The 27,993-nt window shown below is 42.4% G+C and overlaps 1 protein-coding gene across 1 annotated transcript in view; it reads right to left on the reverse strand.

The window, feature by feature from the left end:
• Positions 1-27,993, reverse strand: part of CNTNAP5 (contactin associated protein family member 5) — an 883,495-nt gene that overhangs the window by 180,834 nt on the left and 674,668 nt on the right. The window contains exon 14 of the mRNA XM_059704743.1: positions 4,192-4,348. Coding sequence (XP_059560726.1) covers positions 4,192-4,348 — 157 coding nt within the window. The remainder of the gene's footprint in view (positions 1-4,191; positions 4,349-27,993) is intronic.

Genomic DNA, 27,993 nt, shown 5'->3' on the forward strand with positions numbered 1-27,993 from the left:
GCCTGACTTGAGAAGCCCTGAGAGAGGTCTCCCTGGCATCCTTACTGGCCATGGCTCAAAATCCCAACTTAGCAGCTCCTTTGATGCAGTCAACAAGAGACCCTTGAATTCAGCTGGAACCCAAAACTACCCTTCCAATCATGTGACCTCACCCAAGTCACTTATCTCAGAGCCTCAGTGTCCTTTTCTGGGGGAAAAAAATAAACAAACCTCAAGAATTTGGGGGATTATTATATGAGACATGGGATATCCTATGTAATAATAGACAAACAGGGTAATTGACTGTACCTTCTCTATGCCTCCCATTGGCTAATCAGTGAGATATACAAATTAACCACCAACAAAGATGGCGGTTAATTTGCATATGTACGCTCCAAGTGGCAGAGCAAAGACTGAAGGCAAGCGGAGCAGTGAAGTCGGAAGATGGAAGGCGGCTCTGACTGGGGCCGCAAAGACCAAGATGGAAGGTGGCTCCAGCCAGAGCAAAGGCCTGGGTCCCAGGTGCCGGAGGAAAACTGGTGCCAGCAGCCAGGAGAAGGGAAGGCCTATTGCATGAATCTCTTCGTGCAACAGGCCTCTAGTATTAAATAATAAGAATAATTCAGAATATGATAGGTAACATTTTTAAATGACAACATTATTTAGGAGTTGTAATATATTAAACTTCTGTCTATTAGATGCTATAATAGCCCAAATCAGATTTCTGATTAACTTTACCGAAAGCAAGAACTTGAGAAAATTTACAAGGTAAATATATTTGAGGTTTCTTAGGATCATGCAGAATGCCAGTGATATTTAAAGGCACATGATTATCTGGAAAAAAAAAATAAAGAAATGGAAAACCAGCTTGTCCACATGTTATCCAAGAATGAGGTTGAAAAAATGTTAAATAACATGATTAACTCTTTCACAATTGTGTTAGTTTTTGCACTTCCTGTTCTGCTATGAATAATAGAGTTGAATAGATGAAAAAAAAATACATTTCCAGAAGTCTGTTCCATGTTTCATATCTGAATGTGTCTCATTGTTATTCCATTGCTATTTCACATACGAGGAACATCATGTTTTGGATTCAACTTTCTTCCCTGCCTTCATTTTTTGTAAGTTTCCCAAATGAGAAGTGGGGAAAACAAACAAACAAATACACATCAATTTACTTGTGTTTGGAGCAAGTAGTACTTTTCATATTATTTCATGTTTCCCTGTCTGAGCACATGGAAGTTCCACCACCCTGTACTAAACTATCTTTAGCTAACTCTGATCCTTCAAAATATAACTATCACTTTTCCATGAAATCTAATTATCCCAGCCCATATCCACCCGAGATATGGGCACAACTGTGCTTCTTTTTATTACCAAATTCATCACACTGGTCCATTTATTGCTCAGTAACTAGCTTTTTATTTTCCACTTTGCAGCACTTTCCTCAAGGGCAGAGATCATCATGCTCCTGCTTTCTCTGCACAGAGAACTGCCTGGCTGGCGCAGAGCAGAAACTCAGTAAACATGTGGCAAATGTAAGGGAGAGTAGTATACACAACTGCTCTGTAACAAATCATTTCGTGGAATCATTTATGACAAACTATGTCTTGTCCAAGGATAATGAATGAAAAGGAGAAGAATTAAATCAGAATCTCAACCTCCATCCCCTCGGTGCAATGATAGAAGGAACTTCCAGATCTCACCTAGATTTTTTTCCTGAAATGCACAGCATGTCCCCATGAGGGAAGTTTAGAACACTTTTTACTTTACAAATAGAAGTTTAGATCACTTTTCTTGATCCTTGGTAAGTTGGTTGTTGATCAAAACCTATACCTAAAATCAAATGCTGGTTCTCTCCCAGAGATCTTTGCCACAGAAAGTAGTAGATGATGGGGCTTTTTCCTTGACTCTATAAAACATGAAAAGAGTCATGATATATGCTGTAACCTTGGTATTGATAGAGGTATTGATGGATCCAGAGTTTAGGGAAAAGACATTTTGAAGAGTTACAAGCAAAACCTAGATGATGAAGTTAAGTCAACAGATAATGGGTCCAAAGGGTATTAAACTAGTGAGCAAGTCAAAGGAGGACCTCAAATCTGAGTACAAGAGATGATCAGTGGAAACTTCTGGAGAAGAGAGTGTGGAGGCATTTCAACAAGATGGTCTAATCTTCCACTTTCAAGTGATGTGGTATAATTTTCCAACACTGCCTCCCAGTGTTCAGGAAATTAAGCTCAGCCCTGGTCAGTAGGTCGCTAGAAAGGGAAGGCATAAAGGCAGTAGGGAAGGACTGTATCAGTATGAAAAGGCTACACAATAGGAAATGAAACAGTGAGCGAAGATCAAGAATTCAAACAAAAACAGAGTGAGAGTTGAAGGAAATTAGACCACTTGCCTTTCAATAATTATTTATATTCTAATTCCCTTAGCAACTTCTCTGATTATACAAAATGAAGTAAAGACGTTTCCATTCAAGATTGTAAATCTATACACTTCTAATGTTATCCATACAGAATGGGAATTAGAGAATAAAAAAATGAGTGAATTTAAGCGTCTGGTTACAGAGGATTTTAAACCTGTTTTCCTGACAACACTCCCATCCAACCCTTTCACACATAGCTCTCAAGCTTGGAGATGCCATTTTGTAATACTTTCTCCCCAAAGGTCTTCTAAATCCATCTATTCAGCTGACTACGAGTGAGATTTACCGCACAGGAGTCAGTCTTGAGTGACAAAGTATTAGCAGAGTCACCAGTTATAGTTGATTTGCAGGAATCTGTGCTGCTGTGATAGAAGCTACTGCAGGGTAAAGTGGGTCCCAAATATGTTGCCCATCCTGCCTCCAGTCAACTTCACCTGAATTAACCCAGTCAGGATTCCAGGTTTGGAGAAGGCACCCAGGCATCTTGGCTTGAGGTCCTGGCAGCCCTACAGCATTCTGAAGAGGCGGTTCAAATGGCACAGTGATGGCGAACCTATGACACGCGTGTCAGAGGTGACATGCGAACTAATTTTTTTGGTTGATCTTTCTTTGTTAAATGGCATCTAAATATATAAAATAAATATCAAAAATATAAGTCTTTGTTTTACTATGGTTGAAAATATCAAAAAATTTCTATAGGTGAAATGTCACCAGAGTTAAGTTAGGGTTTTTCAAAATGCTGACACGCCGAGCTCAAAAGGTTCGCCATCACTGATCTAGCAGAACCTGATGGAACCAAATGTTTGCTCCTCTCCTTGAAGAAGTGAGGTTTTGATTCAACCTTAAATTTCATTTGAAACAGTCCCTGCTGCTTAACAGTGAAGGAAAAGTACTTAAATTTTCACTGGATTGAAGGCAGCTTGACATGGCAATAGCTAATTATATTGAGCAGCGTTTGATAAAACAAGTGAAATTTAAAGCTAAACCTGAAGAGTGCTTTAAATTCAGTCAAAACAAAAGTGGATTTGTGCGTTTTTTCATAATCAACACAGTGGAAAACAAAGAGTTCATCTGAAAGAACAAAGGAAAGTAGATATATGGGCATATTATGAACGAAAAACTAACCTGTATCTGGCAAAGGTAACTTGATGTAAGACAATAAGAGAGACTCTGACCTCAGCTAGCCATACCTGAGTGCAAATTCTGCATCTGACCCTTAATAGTGTATGTGTGTGACCTTGGGAGCATTATTTAACTTCTCTGCAATCCACATTCTTAACTTTCTGTGCAAAGTGAGAAAATTATAAGGAATTCATATGTTGTTGAGGGATTAAATATATGCTCAATAAATATCAATTTCCTTTGCTTTATTTGTATTGGCAGTAATAGACCTAGCTGGTAACTAAGATAGTGGGGAAATGGGAGAATGAAAACACAATCTATATAATTGCAATCCCTATCTTCTTTCACTCTCCCTCCAAAGATATTATAGAAACACTGACTAAATCACAAAACTAAATATCACATTTTATTATTTTGATTAAAATAGAATGTTCAGAATATAAAGAGGAGATGATAGGACCATGTGCTTTATATCACAAACCTCAGCAATACCCCTAAAAGAACTAGAACTGGTAATTTTCAAAGTTAAAAACTATCACAGTCATTAGGAAGCCCAAGTATATATTGGATTTCTCATCTATGTCCTTTTCTCTTGGGGAAAAATGTTAGGCATGAATTGATGTAATTCCCCCACACCTGCAGAAAGGTCATGATCCCATTACCATTCATCCTTGTCAGCATCACAGTTGCAAAAGTACCGAATGTCCAGGCAAATCTCATCCAGGCCACATTCACATTGCTGAACCCCGGGAGGAGCGCCTCCCCAGTAAGGGTGCCTTTCCTTTGATCGGCCCATCCACCAGGTAAAGGGAACTCCATCTGAAAGACAAAGTATTTCAAAACTCGGGTGAGCAAGCCAGAAATGACACATCAGGAGCCACAAACACAGATAAAAGTGTCATGAAGAATATGCATATCCTTCTTCTCTTCTCTTCTCTTCTCTTCTCTTCTCTTCTCTTCTCTTCTCTTCTCTTCTCTTCTCTTCTCTTCTCTTCTCTTCTCTTCCCTTCCCTTCCCTTCCCTTCCCTTCCCTTCCCTCCCCTCCCCTCCCCTCCCCTCCCCTCCCCTCCCCTCCTCTCCTCTCCTCTCCTCTCCTCTCCTCTCCTCTCCTCTCCTCTCCTCTCCTCTCCTCTCCTCTCCTCTCCTCTCTCCTTCCTCCCTCCCTTCCTTCCTTCCTTCCTTCCTTCCTTCCTTCCTTCCTCCCTCCCTCCCTCCCTCCCTCCCTTCCTCCCTCCCTTCCTTCCTTCCTTCCTTCCTTCCTTCCTTCCTTCCTTCCTTCCATCCTCTTTCTTTCTGTCTCTCTTTTTCTTTCTTCTTTTGCATGTATCTCTTTCTCTTTCTTTCTTTCTTTCTTTCTTTCTTTCTTTCTTTCTTTCTTTCTCTCTTTCTTTCTTTCATTCTCTCTCTCTCTCTCTCTCTCTCTCTCTCTCTATATATATATATATATATATATATATATATATATCATCCTCAATATATGTAGGATAGATATCTATATACATTTGTACATATAAGCAATACAGAAAACATCCGCAGACTGTTTAGATGTTTATAGCAGGAAGGGTGAGGTCACTAGTGGATCTGAACCAGCTCCCAGCGGTGGCAGAGGGAAGTGGGAGTGTTGGGCTATGGGAGGGTCTGTTCCCTCAGAAGATAGAGGCAGGGAACCCAGGCTGAGCTCCACAGCCCAGACTTATAGTCCATGTAAAGCATGAAAAGTGGCAGGGCTGCAGGTGGCAGTGGAATCTGGAAATGGCAGACCAGAGCAGGTCAGAGAAAAAGCTTCAGTTGGGTGTTTTGTTTTTTTTTCTTTTTTTCTCTCCAAACCCAGAGCACGGGAGTTTTCATTTGCAGCTACTCAGCTGAGGTTTTGGTGCAGGGAGGGAGACACAGACTTTAGGTGCCTAAAGAGACTGGGGTGGGAAGCACTGCAGGGAGACGTGGAACAGCAACAGCCAGAAGTCCTGCATTTGGTTATTTGTATGTGCTCAAATCAAACAGCCATTTTTCCTGAGAGGAGCTAACTAGTCTCAATAGTCACAGGGCAGGAAAACAAAAATCCCATTCTAGGTGATACCACAGAAGGGCTCCAGGGTGTGTCCGTGGGACTTGCTCAGTCCTGATTGGCCAGATCCCAGCAGCAAGCTAACCTACAGGTCAGAGCATCTGCCCCTGGTGGTCACTGCACGTCATAGTGAGCAGTTGAGCGGCCTTAGCATGTCATTAGCATATCACATTTTAATTGGTTGATGGCTGACTGGCTGACGGGGCATTTAGCATATTAGGCTTTTATTATATAGGATAGTAAAGGAAGTACTAGAATCATCAATCAGACAAAAAAAAAATAAATATAAGCCATCTAAATTGGAAAAGAACAAGTAAAACTGTCATTGTTCAGAGATGACATGATATTGGACATAGAAAACCCCAAAGACTCCACCAAAAAACTACTAGATTTAATGAGTCTAGTAGCCGGATACAAACTAACACCCAGAAATTGATGGCATTTTTACACACCAATAATAAACTCTCAGAAAGAAAAAAAAAATCCAATTTACCATTGCAACAAAAAAAAATTAAGACACTTAGGAATAAACTTAACCAAGGAGGTAAGAGACCTGAACTCAGAAAACTACAGGACATTGAGGAATGAGATAGAGGAAGATATAAACAAGTGGAATAAAATACTGTGTTCATGGATTGGTAGAATCAACATCATTAAAATGGCCGTACTACCCAAAGCAACTTACATATTCAATGTAATCTTTATTAAAATACAAATGGCATATTTCCAGATATAGTATAAACACTCCAAAAATGTATATGGAGCCCAAAAAGAACCTGGATATCTGCAGCAATCTTGAGAAAGAAGTACATAGTTGTAGGAATCACAATACAAGATATTAAATTATACTAAAAATTTACTATAATCAAAAGAGCCTTGTACTGGCACAAGAACAGACGTATAGATCAATGGAACAGAGCAGAGACCCCAGAAATCAACCCAAGCCACTACACCCAATTAATATTTGACAAAGAAGGCAATAGTGTACAATGGAGAAAAGACATTCTCCTCCATAAATTGTGTTGGGAAAATTGGACAGATATATAGGGGACTCATGCAACTTAACAAAATGAAGCCAAAAAATCCAATGAATAAATGGGCAAAGGACCTAAATAGACACTTCTCCAAACTGGACACAAATGCTCAAAGTCACTGATCACCAGAGAGATTCAAATTTAAACAACAATCAGGTATCACCTCACACCTGTCAGAATGGCTATCATCAACAAATTAACAAATGACAAGTGTTGGTGAGAATGAAGAGACAAGGGAACCCTAATAAGCTGCTGGTGGGAATGCAGACTTGTGTATCCATTATAGAAAACAGTATGGAGTTTCCTCAAATAATTAAACATGGAACTGCCATTTGACCCAGTGATTCCACTTCTAGGAATAGATCCTAAGAAATGAGAAACACCAATCAGAAAGGATATATGTACCCCTATGTTCACAGCAGCACAATAGCTAAGATTTGGAAACAGCCCAAGTGCCCATCAGTAGATGAGTGGATAAGAAAGCTGTGGTACATTTACACAATGGAATACTATGCAGCTATAAAAAATAAGGATCTCTTACCATTTGCAACAGTGTGTGTGGACCTAGAGAGTATTACGTTAACTGAAATAAGTCTGTCAGAGAAAAGTAAGTATCACATGATCTTACTCATATGTAAAATCTAATGAACAAAATAAACTGATAAACAAAATAGATCCAGGCACATAAAACTGTGGTACAGACTGATGAATTTCAGGGGAAGGTGGGATGAGGGGCGGGGGAGAGATTAACCGAGGATCTTATATGCATACTAGAGACCCGGTGCACGAATTCATGCATGGGTAGGGTCCCTGGGTCTGGCCAGTAATCGGGATCAGCCAGCTGGTGGGAGGGGCTAAGAGAGGTTGGCTGGCTGCAGGAGGTTGGCTATGGGAGTGCACTGACCATGAGGGGGCAGCTCCTGCATTGAGCATCTGCCCCCTGGTGGTCAGTGCATCTTCATATGAATGGTCGTTCGGTCCACCAGCCATAATGCTCGCTTTGGCATATATATATCTATATATATCTATGTCTATCTATATATCTATATCTATATCTATATCTATATCTATATCTATATCTATCTATCTATCTATCTATCTCTCTATCTATATATATGTGTGTGTGTGTGTGTGTGTGTGTGTGTGTGTGTGTGTAGCTCATCCATGGACCCAGATAATAGTATGTAAAAGGCTTGGGAAAGGCAGGTGCAGGAAGGACAGGTCAATTGGAAAAACATACAAGTAACAACAAAAACAAACAAAGGAGACATCTGTAATACTTTCAACAGTAAAGATAAATTTAAAAAAAATGAAATATAAAAAAATTATGCTCCAAAAGAAAAAAGAAATATATTTTTGATTCTCATCCTTGTCAACTCCTTTTTTTGCATAACTTGGTCTATCAAAATCTTTTGGTGTTTTTCATGATTTCAAATACTTCTGTAATTAAAATTATTATTCACAAAATGATGATGGATCAAATCCACAAGTTTAGGTAGAGGTGGAGGCACTTAATAAATACAATTTTAGGCTGAATGGGGCTAGTTTGGTTCCCTTCAGAAATTGCTTATTTTGTTCCCATTGAGCATAAAACAGGCACTTAATATGTTTATTTTTAAACATGAAAAAATATTAGGGTCAATTAATAATGATTTACCACTTTAAAGTAGAATAGTGATATTATCTGAGAATGCTACTGCATTGACATTTTGCCTATGCAGGATTTAATTTTTGTGCAATTGCTGATTTACAAACATATATTGGTCAAGTTTTTTATGTGTGCAAGTAGCAACGACTTTCTCTGCTATTCCCATGGAAATTACTGAGGCTAGTAGGAAGTGCAGTGACAATCTGGGGCTTCCAAGAGTCAGTAGGGCATGAGAACAAGATAAGGAAGGTGCTGTGAAAAGCAGAAGTATCCCAAGGGTGTGTAATCAGGGCAGATAGCCTGAAGGACTATACTCCTGACAAAATTTCACTTTTCTTTCAGCCTAAAATGTTTCAAGCCCTTCTATTTTCTTTAAAGCTAGAATTACAGTTAGAGATGTCTGTTAACCAGTGTCTTTTTTAAGGTATTATTCTAAATGTTGAATCTATGTTTCCTAGTTTCAAACAGCCATAAACCATTGAACACTTTCAAATGGATCCCTTTCTTTTTAAGTCTTAGCTCAAATAGGCCAACCTCAAGATGCCTTAGAGGGCTAATGGTTTATTTAGAGCATAAAGCTCTTTTAGGACTGAAGCGAGCTTATGTAGCTATTCTCAGGATGTTAATCTAGGCAACATAAGGCTAAAGCATTGTGCATATGAATATGTTTTCCCATGTTGGCTTTGGGTTCAAGAAATGGAAGGAATTTCTCTCCCTCCTTCCAGCATTGCTCAGGACTCTCCCCCATAATCCAAAACCCAAATCACACAGTAACATTCAATGTCATCTTGTACTATTTTGAATAAATGCTAAACCAAGGTTGTAATCATATTAACAAAATTACTAATGGCATGGATTCGCCAGATCTGAGAGCAGGAGGGAGATTGCTAAATTTTCTCCTCAGATGTCCTGTCTTTGTGTTTCCTTTCCTATGGAGTACTAGATAGAGCACAACTAACACAGAAACTGAAGACTTAAAGTGGGATACATGTGCCTTAATTCATGACTTAACAGATGTAGGCAGGAGGGTAATCTATACCTAACAAATGTGGGTGCATTGTAGAAATCACATTTATTTTCTCCTGACAATTACATATATACATAAATAATTTTTTAAAAAAATATATTTTATTGATTTTTTACAGAGAGGAAGGGAGAGAGATAGAGAGCTAGAAATATCGACGAGAGAGAAACATCGATTAGCTGCCTCCAGCACATCTCCCACTGGGGATGTGCCCGCAACCCAGGTACATGCCCTCGACCAGAATCGAACCCGGGACCCTCCAGTCCGCAGGCCGACGCTCCATCCACTGAGCCAAACCGGCCTTGGCTATACATAAATAATTTAATATACATATTATAAATATTCCGACAACAATATTTACTGAAGATCTATAATATTCGAGGAAATATTCTAGGCACTTGGGTTAAATCATTTAAACAAACCAATACAAATACACAAATAAAACATGCCCTCAAAAGAGTACATTATAATTATAAACAGTAGACAATAATCCTATATAATAAAGAGGTAACATGCAAATTAATCCTCACATCCTCACAAGATGGCTGCCTACAACCAGGCTGGCAGGGAAGTTAGTGAAAGATGACCAAACAATTGAGCAGCAGGCTGTGTGGGGTGACCAGGCTGGCAGGGGGGCAGTTGGAAATGACCAGGCTGGCAGAGGGGCAGTTAGGGACAATTAGGTCCACATGCAGAGGCAGTGAGGGGTGATCAGGTCAGTGATATCGGGGCAGTTAGGGGCGATCAGGCAGGCAGGCAGGTGAACAATTAGGAGCCAGTGGTCCAGGATTGTGAGATGGATGTCTGACTGCAGATTTAGGCCCAATTCCCAGGATCAGGCTTCAAATGGCAGTAAGATATCCTCCAAGGGGTCCCGGATTGATGAGGGTGCAGGCTGGGTTGAGGGTACCCCCACCCATGCATGAATTTCGTGCACTGGGCCTCTAGTACTTAAATAATTTAGTATTTAGAAAGAGATGAGTATGAAAACAATACATTAGGGCAATTAAGATGTGTTGTACAGAAGGGTTTGCTATAATTTTAGAATGGTAAGGGTCAAATTCAATGAAAAAAATGACTCAGCAAAACCTGAAGGCAGAGAACAAGGCCCAACTGGCTGGCTATCTGAAGAAGAAAGAGCTCATGGGTCAATGTAAAGGCCAAAGAGCAAATCAGGGAAATTCGTGAAAATCTACCACCAGTTTTTTAAAGATTAAATTTGTAGCAGTGACATTGGTTGATAATTATAACTTCCAGGTGTACACACTTATAATTTGACATTCATGCACTCTATTGCACTCTCCCCACTGACAGTCTGGTTTCTTCCTATTACCATGTGTTTGACTCCCTCTATTCACTTCAACCTGCCCCCTCCATCTTTCCTGTCTGGTAACCACCATTCTGTTGTCTGTACCTATGAGTCTGGTATCTTGTTTGCTTTTTCATTTTCTTGTTACTTTTTGTTTTATATTCTACACTAGAGGTCCAGTGCATGAAGTCGTACATGGGTAGGGTCCAGCCAGCCTGGCCCTGATCAGGGTGGGTCGGAGTCAGGGCTGTGAGAAGGAGGAGATGGTGTGAGGTTGGCTGGATGGCCTGCCCCAATCAGGGCCCAATCAGGGTGGGGCTGGCCAGGGGGGAGGGGCTGCAGGCCAATCTGGGTGGTGGAGATTGATTGGGGGTGGGGTGGCCATAGAGAGGGGCTGTGGGTGGCAGGTCAGCTGGCCCAACTCCCAAATGGGGTGGAGGGAGGCCAATTGGGGGCCAGCAGCCAGGGTGAGGGGCCCTGGGCAGTTGCCAGCTGGCCCTGCCTTTGATTGGAGTAGAGGGGCTGATCAGGGGTGGAGCTGACTTGGGGGAGGGGTCACAGGTGGTTGGCGGGCTGGTCCTGCCCCTAATTGGAGTAGGGTGGCGATTGGGGGTAAGGCCAGGCTGGGGGAGAGGCTGCGGGAGGCGGGCCACCGGCCCCACCCATGATTTGGCTGGTTTGCAGGCCACAGTGGGCGTCATAGAGACCGATCATTCTGGTCATTACAGCTTCATGTCGCTGGCTTTTTATATATAGACTAGAGGCCCAGTGCATGGAATTCTTGCACGGGGGGCGAGTTCCCTCAGCCCAGCCTGCACCCACTCCAATCAGGAAACACGTCTCACAATCTGGGACCGCTGGCTTCTAACCATGCACCTGCCTGACTGCTCGATCACCCCTAACTGCTTCTGCTGGCCTGATCTCGCCCCCAACTGCCCTCCTCTACTGGCCAATTTTTGTTCTGATTGGTCAGTTTCTATGCCAGTCAGCATCAAAAGTTCCACCTCTTAGGCAACCATTGGCTCCTTACATTCACCAATATTTGGTTCTGATTGGTTGGTTTTTATGCCAGTCAGCATCTCTGGGTCTATCAACTGGGTCTAATCAGAAAGGTGTGGCTGATCAGCAGCCCTGGTGAAGGCCTGGAGAGAAATGGAGGCGCGGCTGTTGGCCTGGCCAATAGAGAAATAGAGGCAAGTTCTGATCAATGGATGCCACAGAGGCTACAGATCAGACCCTGCCTGTCTCTCTGCAGGCCTTTCTCCTGGCCTGATCTGCAGCCCCCTAGGAAGTCAATGCTGGGTTGTGGTTTCTGCATCAGCCCCAGTCAGTGGTGGGTCGCCACAGCAACCCAGAACTGACTTCTTGTCTGGTCGAGGCTTAGGTTATGGAAAATAGCCCATAGGGTAGTGGGCATCGTCACTATATCCTGTTGACCTCAGTCTCAGGGCACCACTCCTTGGTGACCTGTGCAAGCTCTAGGGGTTACCTCCTTTTACCAACAGCCACCAGCCACTTTGTGCTAACAGAAGCATGTTAGCTGCCTCAGTGAAGTCCCACCTCTACCAGGTTCCAATGCAATAGGGTGAGCATCTGGAGGTGGGATCCCAATTTTTCAGCTTTGCCAATGTGTCAGTAATAGCCATTGTGAGACCATAGCTTTGCCTTTCTTCCAGTAATGGCCACCACAAGCAGCATTAATTCTCTGCAAATAATGACTGCCTCATGTATTGTTACCACTCTTCCAGGAATGGCCACTAAAACAGCTTTGTTTCTCTATAAGAAATGACCACCATGAGTCATCTCCATGCCTACCACTGGGTTTTGATGTAATGGGAGCTACTTTTTCAGGCAGGTCCATTGCTTCTGCCCTTTCTCTCCAGGCTACAGTGTGAGAGTTGCAGCAAGGTTCCTGCATTGCTTCTGTGTCAGCTGGGACCATGCATGCTCTTAGTTGTGTAGGCAGTCACCATCTCTGTTCTTCCCTTTGTCCCTCCTTCCATGCTCATTCCTACTGTCTCACCTTTAGATGTAATGATGCTTTGATGTCTCAGATGTGTTTATGTGTTAAGCACAGGATCCTTTGTTGAATTATAGTTTTCTAGATTGTTTCAAATTAAAAGGGAGATACAAAAGGTCTTCCCACTCTTTCATGATGCTGATACCACTTTATCTACAAGTTTTTAAATAGTTTTTTTTTTTTTAATTTGAGGAAGTGCTAATAGTAAGTTTTAACAGAACAAAAAAAGTATAGGGGAAAAAACAAGCAAAATTAAACTTATACTAATCAGGTTCTTGGTTACAAACTAAAATTTCATTCTAATAGTTTACATAGTTTACAGATAAAGGTATTTATTAGGAACAAATCTGGTTGCTACAGACCATGGCAATTGAAGAAATGGCCACTAAGTTAAGGGGAAAACCTTGTTGCCAAACTGGCCTAATGAGGAAACCTTGCCTGGCTTGCTGTCTAGAACATCACAGGCCAGGAGACCTGCTCAGCGGAAGCTGGTAAGTTGCCTGCACCACAGCCACTTCTTTCTCAGGCCAAGAGTCACTCACCCCACAGAAAGATGTTTCTGGGGCACAAGCCCAGGCAGAATGGAACTCCCTGGAGAGGCTGCTGCCCAGTGCTCACCTCCCAGTCAGAGCCCGACATGGGTGGTCAAAGTGGTGAAACAAATCACACCTGCATCCCAGCTGGAGGGAGATTGGGAATTTGAATTTTGATTTCACGTCAGAGGTTGGACTCACGATGAGCATTTTCACTAACACAGAAAGGCTACTCAGAGATCATGGGCAGGTGTGACTAAGATAAGTGGCTGCTGTGGAGCTAAACAGAACGTAAGATCACTTGCTGGAATCAGGTCTTTAAAACTTCTAAAATATCAACTATCTGCACACAATGGAATGATTAATCCAAAAATCTACTTCATGTGAGGTTTCTGAAAAACAGAGGAGTGTGTGTGCGTGCCTGTGCGTGCGTGTGTGTGTGTGTGTATGTGTGTGTGTGTGTGTGTTAGGGGTGGGAGAGACAACATTTTTGTGTTGAGAGCTAGGTGACCTCACACAGAGCAGAATAGGGGAGCATTTTTGCATCCAGCGCTGCCTACACCTGGGGTGGATCAACAGTGAAGAACACATCTGCGCACTGCTTTGTGCGACGGGCCCTGGGGCTCCGGGGTTTTAGAGGCCAGCCCCTGGAAGGGAAGCAGCATTTCCATGCTCAGCCCAGCAGTGATGCCCACCGCAAGAACCTCCACAAGAGAAGCAGGACAAGAATGTGGGAGGACTGGGGCCCCAGGAAGACTCCACCAGGAGCTCTGCAGGAGACACTGAGGCTCAGAGAGATGCTGAGACCCTCAGTAGATAGGATGCTGGAAAGACCACTAAGAAATTGCATTAGTTTGCATTAATCCTATGCATTTGGTATTATTGTTCTGTAACCTCATGTATACAAACAAGGTTTGGGAAAATTCAGGTTACATATCTATATATATAAAGAGCCAGGGGCCATCACAACAAAATAGATGACCGGGCGGATGACCAAACAGGCTGAGTGGGGCAACAAGGCCGACAGGGGTGTTAGTGAGGGATGACCAAACGACTGAGCAGCAGGCTGCGTGGGGTGACCAGGCCAGCAGGAGGGTTAGTGAGGGATGACCGAATGACAGAACGGCAGGCTGTGTGGGGTGCACAGGCCTGCAGGGAGGGCAGTGAGGGGTGACCAGGCTGGCAGAGGGGGGCAGTGAGGGGTGACCAGGATGGCAGAGGGGGACCGTGAGGGGCGACCAGGCCAGCAGAGGGGGGCAGTTGGAGGCAACCAGGTTAGCAGGGGGGGAGTGCAGTTAAGGGCAACCAGGTTGCCAGAGGGAGATAGTGAGGGGTGACCAGGCTGGCAGAGGGGCAGTTGAGGGCAACCTGGCTGGCAGGGGGTCAGTAAGGGGCAACCCGGCCTGAAGGGGGTCAGTAAGGAGTGACCAGGCTGGCAGGGGGGCAGTTAGGGGTGACTGAGCCGGTGGGGGGTGGGCATTTGGGGGCAACCAGGTTGGCAGGGGGGGCAGTTAGGGACAACCAGACCAGCAGACAGAGGCAGTTAAGGGTGATCAGGCAGGCAGGCAGGTGAGCAGTTAGGAGCCAGCTGTCCCAGATTGTGAGAAGGATGTTTGACTGCCATTTTAGGCTCAATCCCCAGGATCAGGCCTAAACAGGCAGTTGGACATCCCCCAAGGGGTCCTGGATTGGAGAGGGTGCAGGCTGGGCTGAGGGGGACCACCCCCGTGCACGGATTTTGTGCACTGGGCCTCTAGTACAGTAAATTAATACAAATATTCCTTAAAAAGTATATAGCTTAGAGTCAATGACCCCTGTGTATGGCAATATGTGACAATGGGAAGGTGATAGCTTACCCTTTGCAAATACCAAAAATTATGCAAAGTGCAGTATGAAATATCACTGAGGGTGTGCACATCATAAGCAGTGTTGTAGAGCAGTCTGCATATATTAGCCCATTTAATAATCACAACCACCCTACCCTTTACTTTACAGGTAGAGACCAAGGCAGAGAAGAATGCAGTATCTTCTCCAGGCTGCACAACTAGAAAGTCCAGATTTAGGACTTCCCCACGAGTCTCTGGGTTTAACCCCTATGTTCTGCTGCTGTGCTCTGGCATGTGGGAATGTAATTCATGGTGGAAAAACTTACAGCCTTTCCCCAAAATACATATAGGTGGATTTCAGTGACAAGAGGTAACTAAGAAAATTTCAAGTGGTAGATAATTTCTTATATTCCCTAAAGTAAAAATAATATAATAAATAAACATATTTAGCCTATATTATATCTACACACAACAATAATATCACAGCAGAATTTAATGTCAGCATTGTTCACTAGAACCTCAGAGAACGCCTCACTCCAGGATCCAAGGAGATAACCACAGCATGTTTGGTTTTATTGCAGACAACTTGCAAATTGAGAGGCAAAGCATATGCCCTGTAACTGGAATTCATTTTAAATGTTTATTGCTTTTCTGAGATTTTGCTCATAATTTTTATGCCCATCTACTAGGACCTGAATTGTTCCCCAAGTTTTAAAGTGTCTAAACCAATTAATTTTGTGGAAAAACAAATTAAAATAGAAAATTGTGTAGGATCATAATTTAATGCACTTGGAATAGCAGACTACACAGGGTGTGTGTCTTTAGGTTTGTGCATAATGACTGTTACCAGAGAACTCCAAGGGTCATTTCAGCAGAGCCAGGCTCTCTCCTGCCTAACCAGTGCAGAGAAGAAGCCAAAGGCTATGCGCCTTTCTCCAGCCCTGGGCTCTGCGCAGAAACATCTGGGTGTGTTTGCCCTCCACGTAGCTTACCAGCCCATGACTATTCTAATTCTCCTCAAGAAGATAATGCAACATAAACGAGAAAAAGAGTTCTCAAAACAGACAAAGAAAGCTAAAACAAACCGCATATTCTAGAGTATCTTATAAAGGGATTTTGAGTTTGGAGAGGAAGTGTGTGTGTGTGTGTGTGTGTGTGTGTGTGTGTGTGTGTGTGTGTAGAGAAAGGAGAGAGAGAGAGCGAGAGAGAGAGAGAGCGAGAGAGAGAGAGAGCGAGCGAGAGAGAGAGAGAGAGAGAGAGAGAGAGGGAGATGAAGGAGAAACAGGAGCAATATACTCTTCCTCACTTTTGATCTCAGGAATTTGAGTCGATATTAACTTTATATGAAGAGTTTTAGAAAAGAATATAAACGTTACAGTGGTCAAATCTGGGAGTTTTGCTAATGAGTAAACAAGCACACCATCTGGACCCTAAGTGCTCCTCCAGTGTGACATTCACATCATAGATACAGGGAAACAGTTCAAGGAGAGGAAAACCACAGTCTCTTATAGAACACCTAACACTAAGCCCTAACTGTCTATGCTTAATTAAGTTATAATTTTCCTAAAGTAAGAAAATTAGCAGACATCATAAAGCAGGGTAACTGTACAATTTTATGGCTTAATCACTACAAGATTTGAAACAATTCAAATTAGAGATCCCTCTATAATCTTGCAATATTCAAAGACTGATAATCTTGGAAACAAGAAGTGCAATGACTTCCCAGAGATAACTTATAGCTACAGCCTCTTCCCATTGCTACAAACAGCACATGCATAATTCCAAACAAAACCAGACTGGACCTGGAAAGTTGTGTAAATTAAGTAGAGATGATGCCACTATGCTGAAGTTTTGTTGTCATTAATTTTCTTTATTTTATTTCAAAGTTTAGAAATTGTGTGATCATAGACTTAGATTCTGGTAAACCCAATATGTCAACAAAAAGTTTTTTTGCCACTTCAAAAATGTCTACATTGATCCATAATTATATAGTACTAGAGGCCCAGTGCACAAATTTGTGCATGGGTGGGGTCTGGCTGGCCCATCCGGATGGGGGCCAATCAGGGTGGCGGGGGGGGGGAGGGGCCATGGGCAGTTGCCAGCTGATCCCACATCCTAGTTGAACTCCCAGTAGGACTCCTGGCCAAGGGGATAATTTGCATATTAGCCTTTTATTTTATAGGATAATGGTTAATGGCAGTAGGAAACATCCCTGCCCCATTAACGTTAGATGTGATCTTGCTACTTGCTTTGCCTCTTAGAATGAGGACAGAAATGATAGGATGTAAGCTCAAAGTTCAGACAGTAAGGGGCATGTGTATTTCCATTTGCTCCCAGGGAACTTCTCTGACAAGACCAGGGGAACATGTCCCAGATAGCCTCAGCTTCTCTTGCTCGGGCCTCAGCATGTCCCATGAAGCAAGCACTTCCCTACTGATCAGCCATGTATGCTCTGAATTTTGTGTGCCATGGAGCCCTTGCAACTGGTTGTATAGCATTCTGGTGGCAATACAGTAGTATTAGCAAGCCACTGCTTGAAAGAATGAGATTTCTGCACAGACTAAAGATATCTGACTTCATTGACTGAAGTTAAGAACTGGAGGCCTAAACACAACAGCAGAGAAAGACACCATAAAGGTTATAAGGCCAAAGGATTATCGGTAATTGCTGCAAACTGTCTCACTGCAGGATCAAAGTACAAACCATCAAACACTGGTTTAGTAAAGAAGACTCTGGCTGCTAAAGAAAGCATTTTGTACACTCTTTCTACCTAAATAGAATACCTTTCTAAGGAAATGTCTAGTCAAAAAGAAAAACAACCTCATCCATATCAGAAATAAAGGCGGATATTCATCATAGTAATCTTGGTCTCATTGCGTCTGGTCAGGATCATTAAATAAAAACATAGGTATCATAGTGTGATTAAGAACTCATCAATGACATTAGAAATTAACATTTTATAATGTTTTTACAATATTCTCTTCTCCCTGCTTGTTTAATTGAAGTGGGCCCAAAAGGGGGGAGGGCAGAAAAGATTAATGGTACGCCTCTCCAACCAAATGATAAAAGTCACTTTGATGGGTCATTTAAAGCTAAACCTGACAAACCTCTCCAGAATGTACCATACAGACCCTTCATGGTTAGGCAAAGAGAAAGACAAAATGATTAACTTAAATGATTTTATTTGCATTGTTTAAGTTTTCATGGGAGAATATGATAACATTTCGTATTTTGGTAGTATATTTTATTTGAAGAGCTGTAATAAAAATCCTAGAAGGTTAAATGACTTGTTCAAAGTCACAGGCTAACTGAGGGCAAATGTAGGCCCAAGGATCTGAACCTCTAGGCTACCACTGCATGGCTTGTATCCTCCAAACCCACCTGCACAGAAACTCACAGACTTTTTTTTAACCTTTTAATGAGCTAAAAGCATATGGAGGTAATGTGAGTCTTGCAGGTGAAAATAACCAGTTAGGAAAACTGATCAGTTGCTATACATTTGTGGAAACTGATGATAATACTTGAACGCTGCAGCATTGGCATAATATCTTTAGTTTGCCACAAAATTCCTCTGATATGGCAAACTTGAAAGCAGTGGTTTCCAGCATTGGAGCAACAGGAACGGAGGGAGATTCCCATATCCACATCAAATTGTAATGGGGAAAAATTGTAATGGAAGAAGGAAATGAATGTGTTAAAGACCCTGACACTTGGGGTGGGACATAGTTATTACCATATCTATCCTGATTAATATAGTGGCAGGCAATGAAAAGTAACAGTTAGAAAACACCCATTGTATACACACAGTCTTAGAAATAGAGAATTGCAATGCATCTGGGTACTAAAGCTAATATTTCTGTTTTCACTGATAACCCTAATTTTAAAAAGTCCAGCATTTACTGAGCATCTAAAATACCCCAGGCAGTTTTAAGCACTTTTTATATCATAGTTCACTCAGGTTCTACCTAAGGAAAATACTTCCACCCCCTTTACAGATAGGCTACAAAGGCGTTGGGTAGAGGATAAATTACTGGCCAGATGTACCTCAACGGGACCTAGCCAAAGCCACAGTGATCTCTTGTAGGTGACTGCAATCCACTCAAAGGTAAAATGTTTGCCTCCATTGTTTTCCATGCCCAAAAAGTTACTCTGAATTCTGACAGCAGCCAGTGGGGACTTGTAAAGTCTGGATCAGATATTTTAGCTCTCTGATGAAAATCCTCGAGTATTACCCACAGCAACACAATCCAAATGCTCCACATGGCCCCTAAGACTCCTCTATGCCTCATCCCTGCCCTGATCCTGCCCACTCCACTGCACTGACCTCCCACAGCCACTCACACATGCTCTTCTGTGTGTGCCACTTTCTGCCCAAATCCATATTCCCATGGGCTTTCACAGAGGGTGACTGTTTATATCATTGGGTCCTGAAATTACATTTCACCTCTCCCCCACTGACCCTATTTAAAGGGATCTGAAGTCACTCCATTATTTTCTTAGCAATATTTACTATTACCTGGAACCGTGCATTTTTTTTTTTTGTATAACATGTTCCGCATATATTATCCTTCATTAGAATGACAGCAAGGGTTTTTTGTCTTGTTCATGAGTATGCACCCAGCATGTAGAATGTGCCTGGTTTGTTCTAGGAAGTAAATAGATATTTGCTAAATAAGCAAATGACTAAATGCCAAAAAGAAAGAAAGGAAGATAAAATAAAGAAAGGAAGATGAAAGAAAAAGAAGAAAGAAAGAAAGAAAGAAAGAAAGAAAGAAAGAAAGAAAGAAAGAAAGAAAGAAAGAAAGAAAGAAAAAGAAAGAAAGAAAGAAAGAAAGAAAGAAAGAAAGAAAGAAAGAAAGAAAGAAAGAAAGAAAGGAAGGAAGAAAGGAAGGAAGGAAGAAAAAGATTTGCATAGAAGCATTTCCCACAGATGACATTAAAGAAAAGATCTTGTTGCAGAAATAAGTATGATTGTAATGCCATTAATCTCTATATAGGCATATTCATCTTTGGCATTTTGTGCCATAATTAAAAACATTATGTATTTTGTCATTTTAGTGATTATCCCAGAGAAGGACACATCTGTGTGCGCTTACCATAACTGTGGCATAAAGAGATCACCATACAGATAGGTCTTCACATCCCAGTTCATTCATGCATTTAACAAAATGACATAAAACACCTACAATGGACAAGATGCTAGTCTCATTTGAGTGTCCTATCAAATAAAAGAGTAATATGCAAATTAACCATCACTCTGACACAAAGATGGTGGCACCCAGTCCTCTCAGCCCCGCTGGAGTCCTCCAGTCTTGGGGGGCAGCTGCTGAGAGAAGGGCCTGTTTGGCTGTTGCCCCAGCAACCCAGGAGCAGCCAAGTGGGCCTGCAGACAGCAGAGAACCACAGGGAATGGGCCTAAGCCCTCCATAGGATATCCCCTGAGGGCTCCCGGATTGGAGAAGGTGCAGGTCAGGCTAAGGGATGCCACCCCCCACCCCCATGCATGAATTTTGTGCTCCAGGCCTCTAGCAAAAATATAAAACAGGCACGGACCCTGCCATTGGGACTTTCACAATGTGGCAGATGAGAAAAAAAATAAAAAAAGGTTAAACATGACCTTTAATACAAGTTAGAATGAAATAAATTTGAAGTAGAATTTTAAGCAGCATGTAGAAATTAAAGAGGAAAGGATGGCTCATGTGTAGTGAAGAATATAGTTCAAGGGGAAAACTCTAAAGTTATTCTTATTTTGAACATATCCGCCGCTGTTTCTGTTTTCCAACCAGTGAAGTAAAATTGGATATCTGTACTCTTTTCATTCAAAACAAGTTTTGCATAATGCGTCACATTTTACCATTCCAGCAACTCTGTGAAGATTTTTGTTCTAATTTTATGGATAAATTAAAGCTAATAAAGGATTAGTAAGATTCTTAAGATCACACAGGTAAGAAGACTTTAATTTAGATCCCTTAGCTCCAACCCCAATAATAATTTTATTACATATATGAAACCTATAAAACCTAATCTTATGATAGATAAAAAAATAAAAGGGTATCATACGTCTTCAGAGCAACTTGTCTTAGTCAAAATTATAAGTGTATACACTAAATAATGATTTTATTGGTAAATTGCAAAGATTTACTGAGTATGCATCTCCAACTCTCTTGGGGATATTCCAAATTCTATTCTTTCCCCAAATGTATTTTTTTATTTAACCAACAATCAAACAAATACCTGAAAAAATAAATTTTCTAATATTACTATTGTTTCTAAAAAAGGCAAATGTGCCTGAACTCCTCTAACTTTGTTCAATATCCATCTAAGGGAGTGACAGGTTAAACATGAAACCAGAAGGAAATTGAAATTTCTCTAAACCTTATACCAGTGTTTCTCAAAGTGTAAATTCTAACCGACTGCAATCAAAATAATCTGGTGTGCTCATGAAAACAGGGGTTCAGAGAGCTTTTCCCAGACACTCAGGGAGTGGAGCCCACGGTTCTCCATTTTTATTACACATTTTAAATACATGATGATGAAGTATTACACATTAACATTTTGTAATCACTGGTTACAAGGTTTGAACCTTATTCAAAATATCCAAATAACTTCTTTTATATTTTTGAAGAACTCTTATTTAATGACACAGATTGCCAAGTACTAATGAGCTACTTAGTTTTAGCTTTCATTCCATTATCAAAACAACATGCATTTGGTTATATTAGTTCCAGTTGAAAAAATATATAATGATAAGAGCAGATGAATAAAATACATAATGAAAATTAAGTTTAAATTGTAACAGAGAAGAAACTAACTGGAATATGCATTAACTAATTTCTTCTCTCTTGTCTTTGTGTGATGTAAATCCAGTTAGTGTGTGTGTTTTTTCATCCTCACTGAGAGAGAGAGAAACATCAATGGAGAGAGAAACAGATATCGGTTGCCTTGCATACTTGCCCTGAACCAGGGATCAAACCTGCAATCTGGGAATGTGCCCCGACTGAGAAATGAAATGCAACCTTTTCAGTATATGAGTCACTGCTCCAACCAACTGAGCCACCTGGCGGGGGCCAGTTAGTGTGCTGCCAATCATCTAATGAATTCCTAAAAGTTCCTCCAGAAAAGCAGCTCTACAGTTATCCATCCTTCCCTAGCCTCCATTCTCATTCCATTTTAGTTCATTTTACTAAAAAAATTAATAATTTTAAATTACAGTTGACATATAATATTAAATTTGTCTTAAGAGTACAACATAGTGATTAGAAATGTATATATCTTTAACAAAATCTATGTCATATGCACTGAAAAGATTAGGGAGGTCCAATTCTCTTAATGTTTTTCTACTCTGACTCAAAAAAATAAAGTAAAAGAAAAACCAACAAGCAATCAAAAACAGTTGTCACCACCCACTCACTACCTGCACCAAATGGCCCTCCTGTGCTCACTTTTCATTTGTCTTGATGAGAAGGTGATCAAGTTCTTCTCTACTCATTCTAATTCCCCATCGGTCTTCTTATTTGCCTATCCACACATCCATCCATTTAGCTGTTTTTGGACACACACCATTCTTCCATGCCTTTTCTTGCCTGAGTGCTCTTTTTAATTCCTCCCACCCACAATCCTTCCATGGCTCAGGCCATTGGAAATATTGAATAGTTCTTTGTTCATCATATATATTCCATATATTTCTTACACACAAATGCTGAAAAGTCTAGACCAGCCGTGGGCAAACTACGGCCTGTGGGCCGGATCCGGCCCGTTTGAAATGAATAAAACTATTGAAAAAAAAGATCGTACCCTTTTATGTAATGATGTTTACTTTGAATTTATATTAGTTCACACAAACACTCCATCTATGCTTTTGTTCCGGCCCTCCGGTCCAGTTTAAGAACCCATTGTGGCCCTCGAGTCAAAAAGTTTGCCCACCCCTGGTCTAGACCCAGCTCTGCATTTCTCCTGAGATTTTTGTTAGACATGACTGCTCCATCAGTATTTTTCAATACTTCTTTACAAAGCATGGTAAATATTTACTACTCACTAGAGGCCCAGTGCATGAAAATTGTACACTCAGGGTGGGGAGGTTCCTCAGCCTGGCCTGCATCCTCTCAGGGCCTAAACAAGCAGTAGGACATCCTTAGCCCTGCTGCTGCAGAGGCGGGAGAGGCTCCCACCACCACTGCTCACCAGCTGTGAGGCCAGCACCAGGGAGCAGCTCTTGCATTTAGCATCTGCCCCTCTGGTGGTCAGCGACCAGTCATTCTGCCATTCAGTCAATTTGAATATTAGCTTTTTATTATATAGGATTATCCTATACTAGAGGCCTGGTGCATGAAATTCATGCAGGGGGGTATCCCTCAGCCTAGCCTGCACCCTCTCCAATCTGGGACCCCTTGGGGGATGTCCAACTGCCGGATCGGCCTAAACCAGCAGTTGGACATCCCTCTCACAATCCAGGACTGCTGGCTCTTAACTGCTCACCTGCCTGCCTTTATGATTGCCCCTAACTGCTTCTGCCTGCCTGATCACCCCCTAACAACTCCCTTGCCAGCATGATTGATGCCTCACTGCTCCCCTGCAGGCCTGATAGCTCCCAACTGCCCTCCCCTGCCTTCCTGGTCGCCCCCAATTGCCCACCCCTGCTGGCCTGATTGCCAACAACTGCCCTCCCCTTCCAGCCATCTTGTGATGACATGGGGTGGCCATCTGTGACAATATGGGGGCAGCGACCTTATGACTACATGGGAGTGACCATCTTGTGTAAGAGTGTGACAGTCAATTTGCATATCACCTCTTTATTATATAAGATGTATGTACTAAAAATATACACAGACAGGTATTCACACATATATATTCCCCAATAGCTTCAACTTTTATTATGTTAGGCACTAAGTAAATCAATAATTGTGCATTAAATGTGAGAAAGGAGTAAATGTTAAATTATTAATCAAAATACCATTATGATTAATCTGTTAATAGTTCTACCTCTAAGTTCCTGTTACTATTTGCCAAGACAATAACTAACCCACCATGTTTTATAACATAAATCTTCAGGATATGCAAATGCTTATGGAGGGCATTCAATATATTCTATTCTTTAATCATCTAATAAAGATTCTATGTAAATTGCAGAAGGTTAAACACACACACACACACACACACACACACACACACACACACACCACACTTCCATGCCTTTTCTTGCCTGAGTGCTCTTTTTAATTTCTTCTCATTAGGGTTCTCTCTCTCTCCCCCTACTTTTTAACTTTCTTTCTTTCCATATTCCCTAATTCTTCCTTCTCCTACTTTATGTCCCTCCCTCCTTTCCAAAAAGTGTTTTTATTTTTCTTGTTTCTTTTCTCGTCTCTATCCTTTGTTTTTGATCCACCTGCAATAACTTTTTAAGCACATAGAGACAATCACAGATAAAAGGAGAAATGACCACAATTCTACCTATCATACTCTATCACTGATAGACTTTATCTGTTCATGGTTAATAGAAAAAAATTTTTAAAGGCAAGAAAAGAAAAAGAAGTCTACACCAATAATAGACAAATATGTAAATTGGCCATACTTCCACGATGCCCCACAGCCAATTAGGAGGCAATATGCAAATTAGTAGGACAAAGATGATGGCAGCCACGGAGCCAGCCAGAGTGGGCAGGGAGGCTTGAGTCACCCCTGGCTATGGAAGAAGCCAAGCTTCCTGCCCACCCTGACTGGCTGCTGAAGGAGGGGCCTGTGGGTGGCGGCCACAGAGCTGGCCTGAGCACATGGGAGGCTTGGGTCACCAAGGCTGGACGCTGAGGGAGGGGCCTGAAAATGGCCCTCAGCCCTGCACCCAGGCTGGCCATGCCACCATCGGGGTGAGGGTCCCCACTGGGGGGATGGCCAGCTTGAAAACAGCCATCAGCCCCTCACCCAGGATGTCCAGGCATCCCAACGTGGACCCCGACCCTGAAGGGGGTGTGGCCAGCCTTAAAGTAGCCCTCAGCTTCTCATCCAGGCTTGCCACACCCCCCAGCGGGGACCCTCACTCCATGGGGCCCTGGCTCTCCTACAAACTGCCCCAGTCCCTTGCCCAGGCCAGCACCATATCCAGTAGGGACCTCCATCCCAATGGGTGTGTGGCTGGCTTGCAAACTACCCCAGGCCCCTCACCCAGGCTGCCCCACCCCCCAAGGGAAACCTCACCCTGATCCGGGACACACTTCAAGGCAAACCAGCCGGCCCCCACCCATGCAACCAGGCCTCTATCTATACTAATAAAAGGGTAATATGCTAATTAGACTGGGAGACCTTCCAGGAGATCTTCCTGACATTCTTCTGGACAAAGCCATGGTGCTGGGGCTGAGGTAGAGGCAGTTAAGGGCCAAGAGGAAAGGGCAGTTGTGGGTGATCAGGCTGGCAAGGGAGGTAGTTGGGGGTGAGCAGGATGTCAGTGGTGGTCATTTGGGGACAATAGGCCGGCAGGGGGAAGTTGGGGGTGAGCAGGCTGGCAGGGGGGCAGTTGGGGATGATCAGGCTGGAAGGGGGGCAGTTGGGGGAGAGAAGGCCCACAGGAAGGCAGGTGAGTGGTTAGGAGCCAGCAGTCCTGGATTGCGAGAGGGATGTCCGACTGCTGGTTTAGGCCCAATTCCTGGGACATCCTCCAAAGTGTCCCAGATTGGAGAGTGTGCAGGCCAGGCTGAGGGACAACCCTTCCCCCCCCCCATGCACGAATTTCATTTTCATGCACCAGGCCACTAGTATCTCTCTCTCTCTCTCTCTCTCTCTCTCTCTCTCTCTCTCTCTCTCTCTCTCTCATAAAGTTTTCTTTCAAATTTATACCAGGTGAGCAAATTCATAAAAGGGAGCATGAAGGAGGAAAAGTGAGTTTGCATTTCATAATTCAAAGAAATACATTTACCCCCTTCATTTATTTCTGTTCTTGATACATAGTATTCATTTCTGGGAATCTAATATTCATTAGAAGTTTGAGCAAGGCAGCACGAGATCTTGCATTAAGAAACACTGGAAGCAGTGCAAGCAAGCAACCTAGGAAGCATGGGCATAGAACAGCTCTTTCAATGAATAAAATATGAAGAACTTTTCAATTACACAGACAAGAGAAGTGGCCAGATAATTATCAGCATAATGATAGAAGAAATACAGGCATGAAGCTTGTGTCTGCTTTTTCACACCCCCAAATATTAATCACTCTACTTTTCATGGTTATTTACAGGGTACACCCTCCCCCCCCAAAAAGTAAAAACAAACAAAATATAAAGCCAAGACTATGAGTTCCCTGTCTTCAAGGATTTTCTGTCCCATGATAGCCCAAATTTAATTATTCTGAAAGATATTCTACAATCAGAAAATACATGAAAGTGTTAATTTTGGTTCTTGAGTAGGAATATTCCATTTAAAAGAATGGTTTATTGAAAAAGGATAGATCAGCCCAGCTGATGTGGCTCAGTGGTGAGCATCAACCTATGGACCAGGAGGTCACAGTTTGACTTCCACGCAGTTCACATGCCCAGGGTTGTGGACTCCATCCCCAGGTGGGGGTGTGAAGAAGGCAGCCAATGGATGACTCTCTCTCATCATTCATGTTTCTGTCTCTCTCTCCCCCTCCCTTGCTCTCTGAAATCAATAATATATATTAAAAAAACAAATAAATAAAAAAGAATAGATCAAATGATCAGTCGAGAAAACTGATTAACTATGTATGTTAATACAAAGTAACTTTCCAAATGAAAAAGTGGAAACACTGGCAAGTGCCCACTCAGCATTTACAAAGTACTGGTTATTATGTGTCCACATCTTAACAGGTGGAGGGCAAGAAATGACGTTACAAGCAGTTGGCAGTAATGTTTCTAAGGGCACAGTTGATTAGTGATCATAATATACCCAGCATATATTAGATACCCATAATTATTTAAATAATAATTGAATAGATACATGCATTTGTAGATATTATTTGTCTCTATACACAAGTCTAGTGCAGATTCTAGATACTTAGAAATTTAAATAATTGAATAAATTGTTATATGTATTTATACATGTATACATATGTAGGTACACATATATGTATAAATACACACGTAAATATATATGTATGTACATACACAATGTTTAGTGCACAACAGAAAACACTTTCCTATTTAAAAGACATAGCATAGAAGTACAAATTTAATGATAATTCCAATATTTGAGATAAGATCATTATGAAGAAACTAGAGGCCCAGCGCACAAAAATTTGTGCACTGGGGGGGGGGGACCTCAGCCCGGCCTGTGCCCTCTCGCAGTCTGGGACCCCTCAGGGGATGACCACCTGCTGGCTTAGGCCCGCTCCCTGGGGGGATTGGGCCTAAGCTGGCAATCAGACATTTCTCTGGCAGCCCAGGAACCCTCAGCGGATGTCCACTTGCCAGCAGGGAGCAGGCCTAAGTTGCAGTTGGACATCCTTAGCACTGCTGAGGAGGCAGGAGAGGCTCCCACCACCACCACTGTACTGGCAGCCATCAGCCTGGCTTGTGGCTGAGCAGAGCTCCTCCCATGTGAGAGCGCCCTGACCACCAGGGGGCAGCTCCTGCATTGAGCGTCTGCTCCCTGGTGGTCAGTGTGTGTCATAGTGACCAGTCATTACCAGTCATTCTGCTGTTAGTTTTCATATTACCCTTTTATTATATAGGATAGAGGCCTGGTGCATGGGTGAGGGCCAGCTGGTTTGCCCTGAAGGGTGTCCCGGATCAGGGTGGGGGTCCCCGCTGGGGTGCCTGGCCAGCCTGGGTAAGGGGCTGAGGGCCGTTTTCAGGCTGGCAAAGCCCGTCGGTGACAAAAGCTCCCAGCCTCTCTATTTTTACTTTTTTTTTTTATTCTGGGATTTATTTACCTTCTATAATTGAAACTTTGTTGCCTTCAGTGGAGCTGAGAGCCGGCTCCTGCTCTCTCCAGCTCCATGGCCACGGCCAGCTGAAAGTAGGTATCTGGGGTTTATTTATCTTCTATAATTGCAACTTTTTTGCT

The sequence above is a fragment of the Myotis daubentonii genome, chromosome 7 (assembly GCF_963259705.1).
Source record: "Myotis daubentonii chromosome 7, mMyoDau2.1, whole genome shotgun sequence".
NCBI lineage: Eukaryota > Metazoa > Chordata > Mammalia > Chiroptera > Vespertilionidae > Myotis > Myotis daubentonii.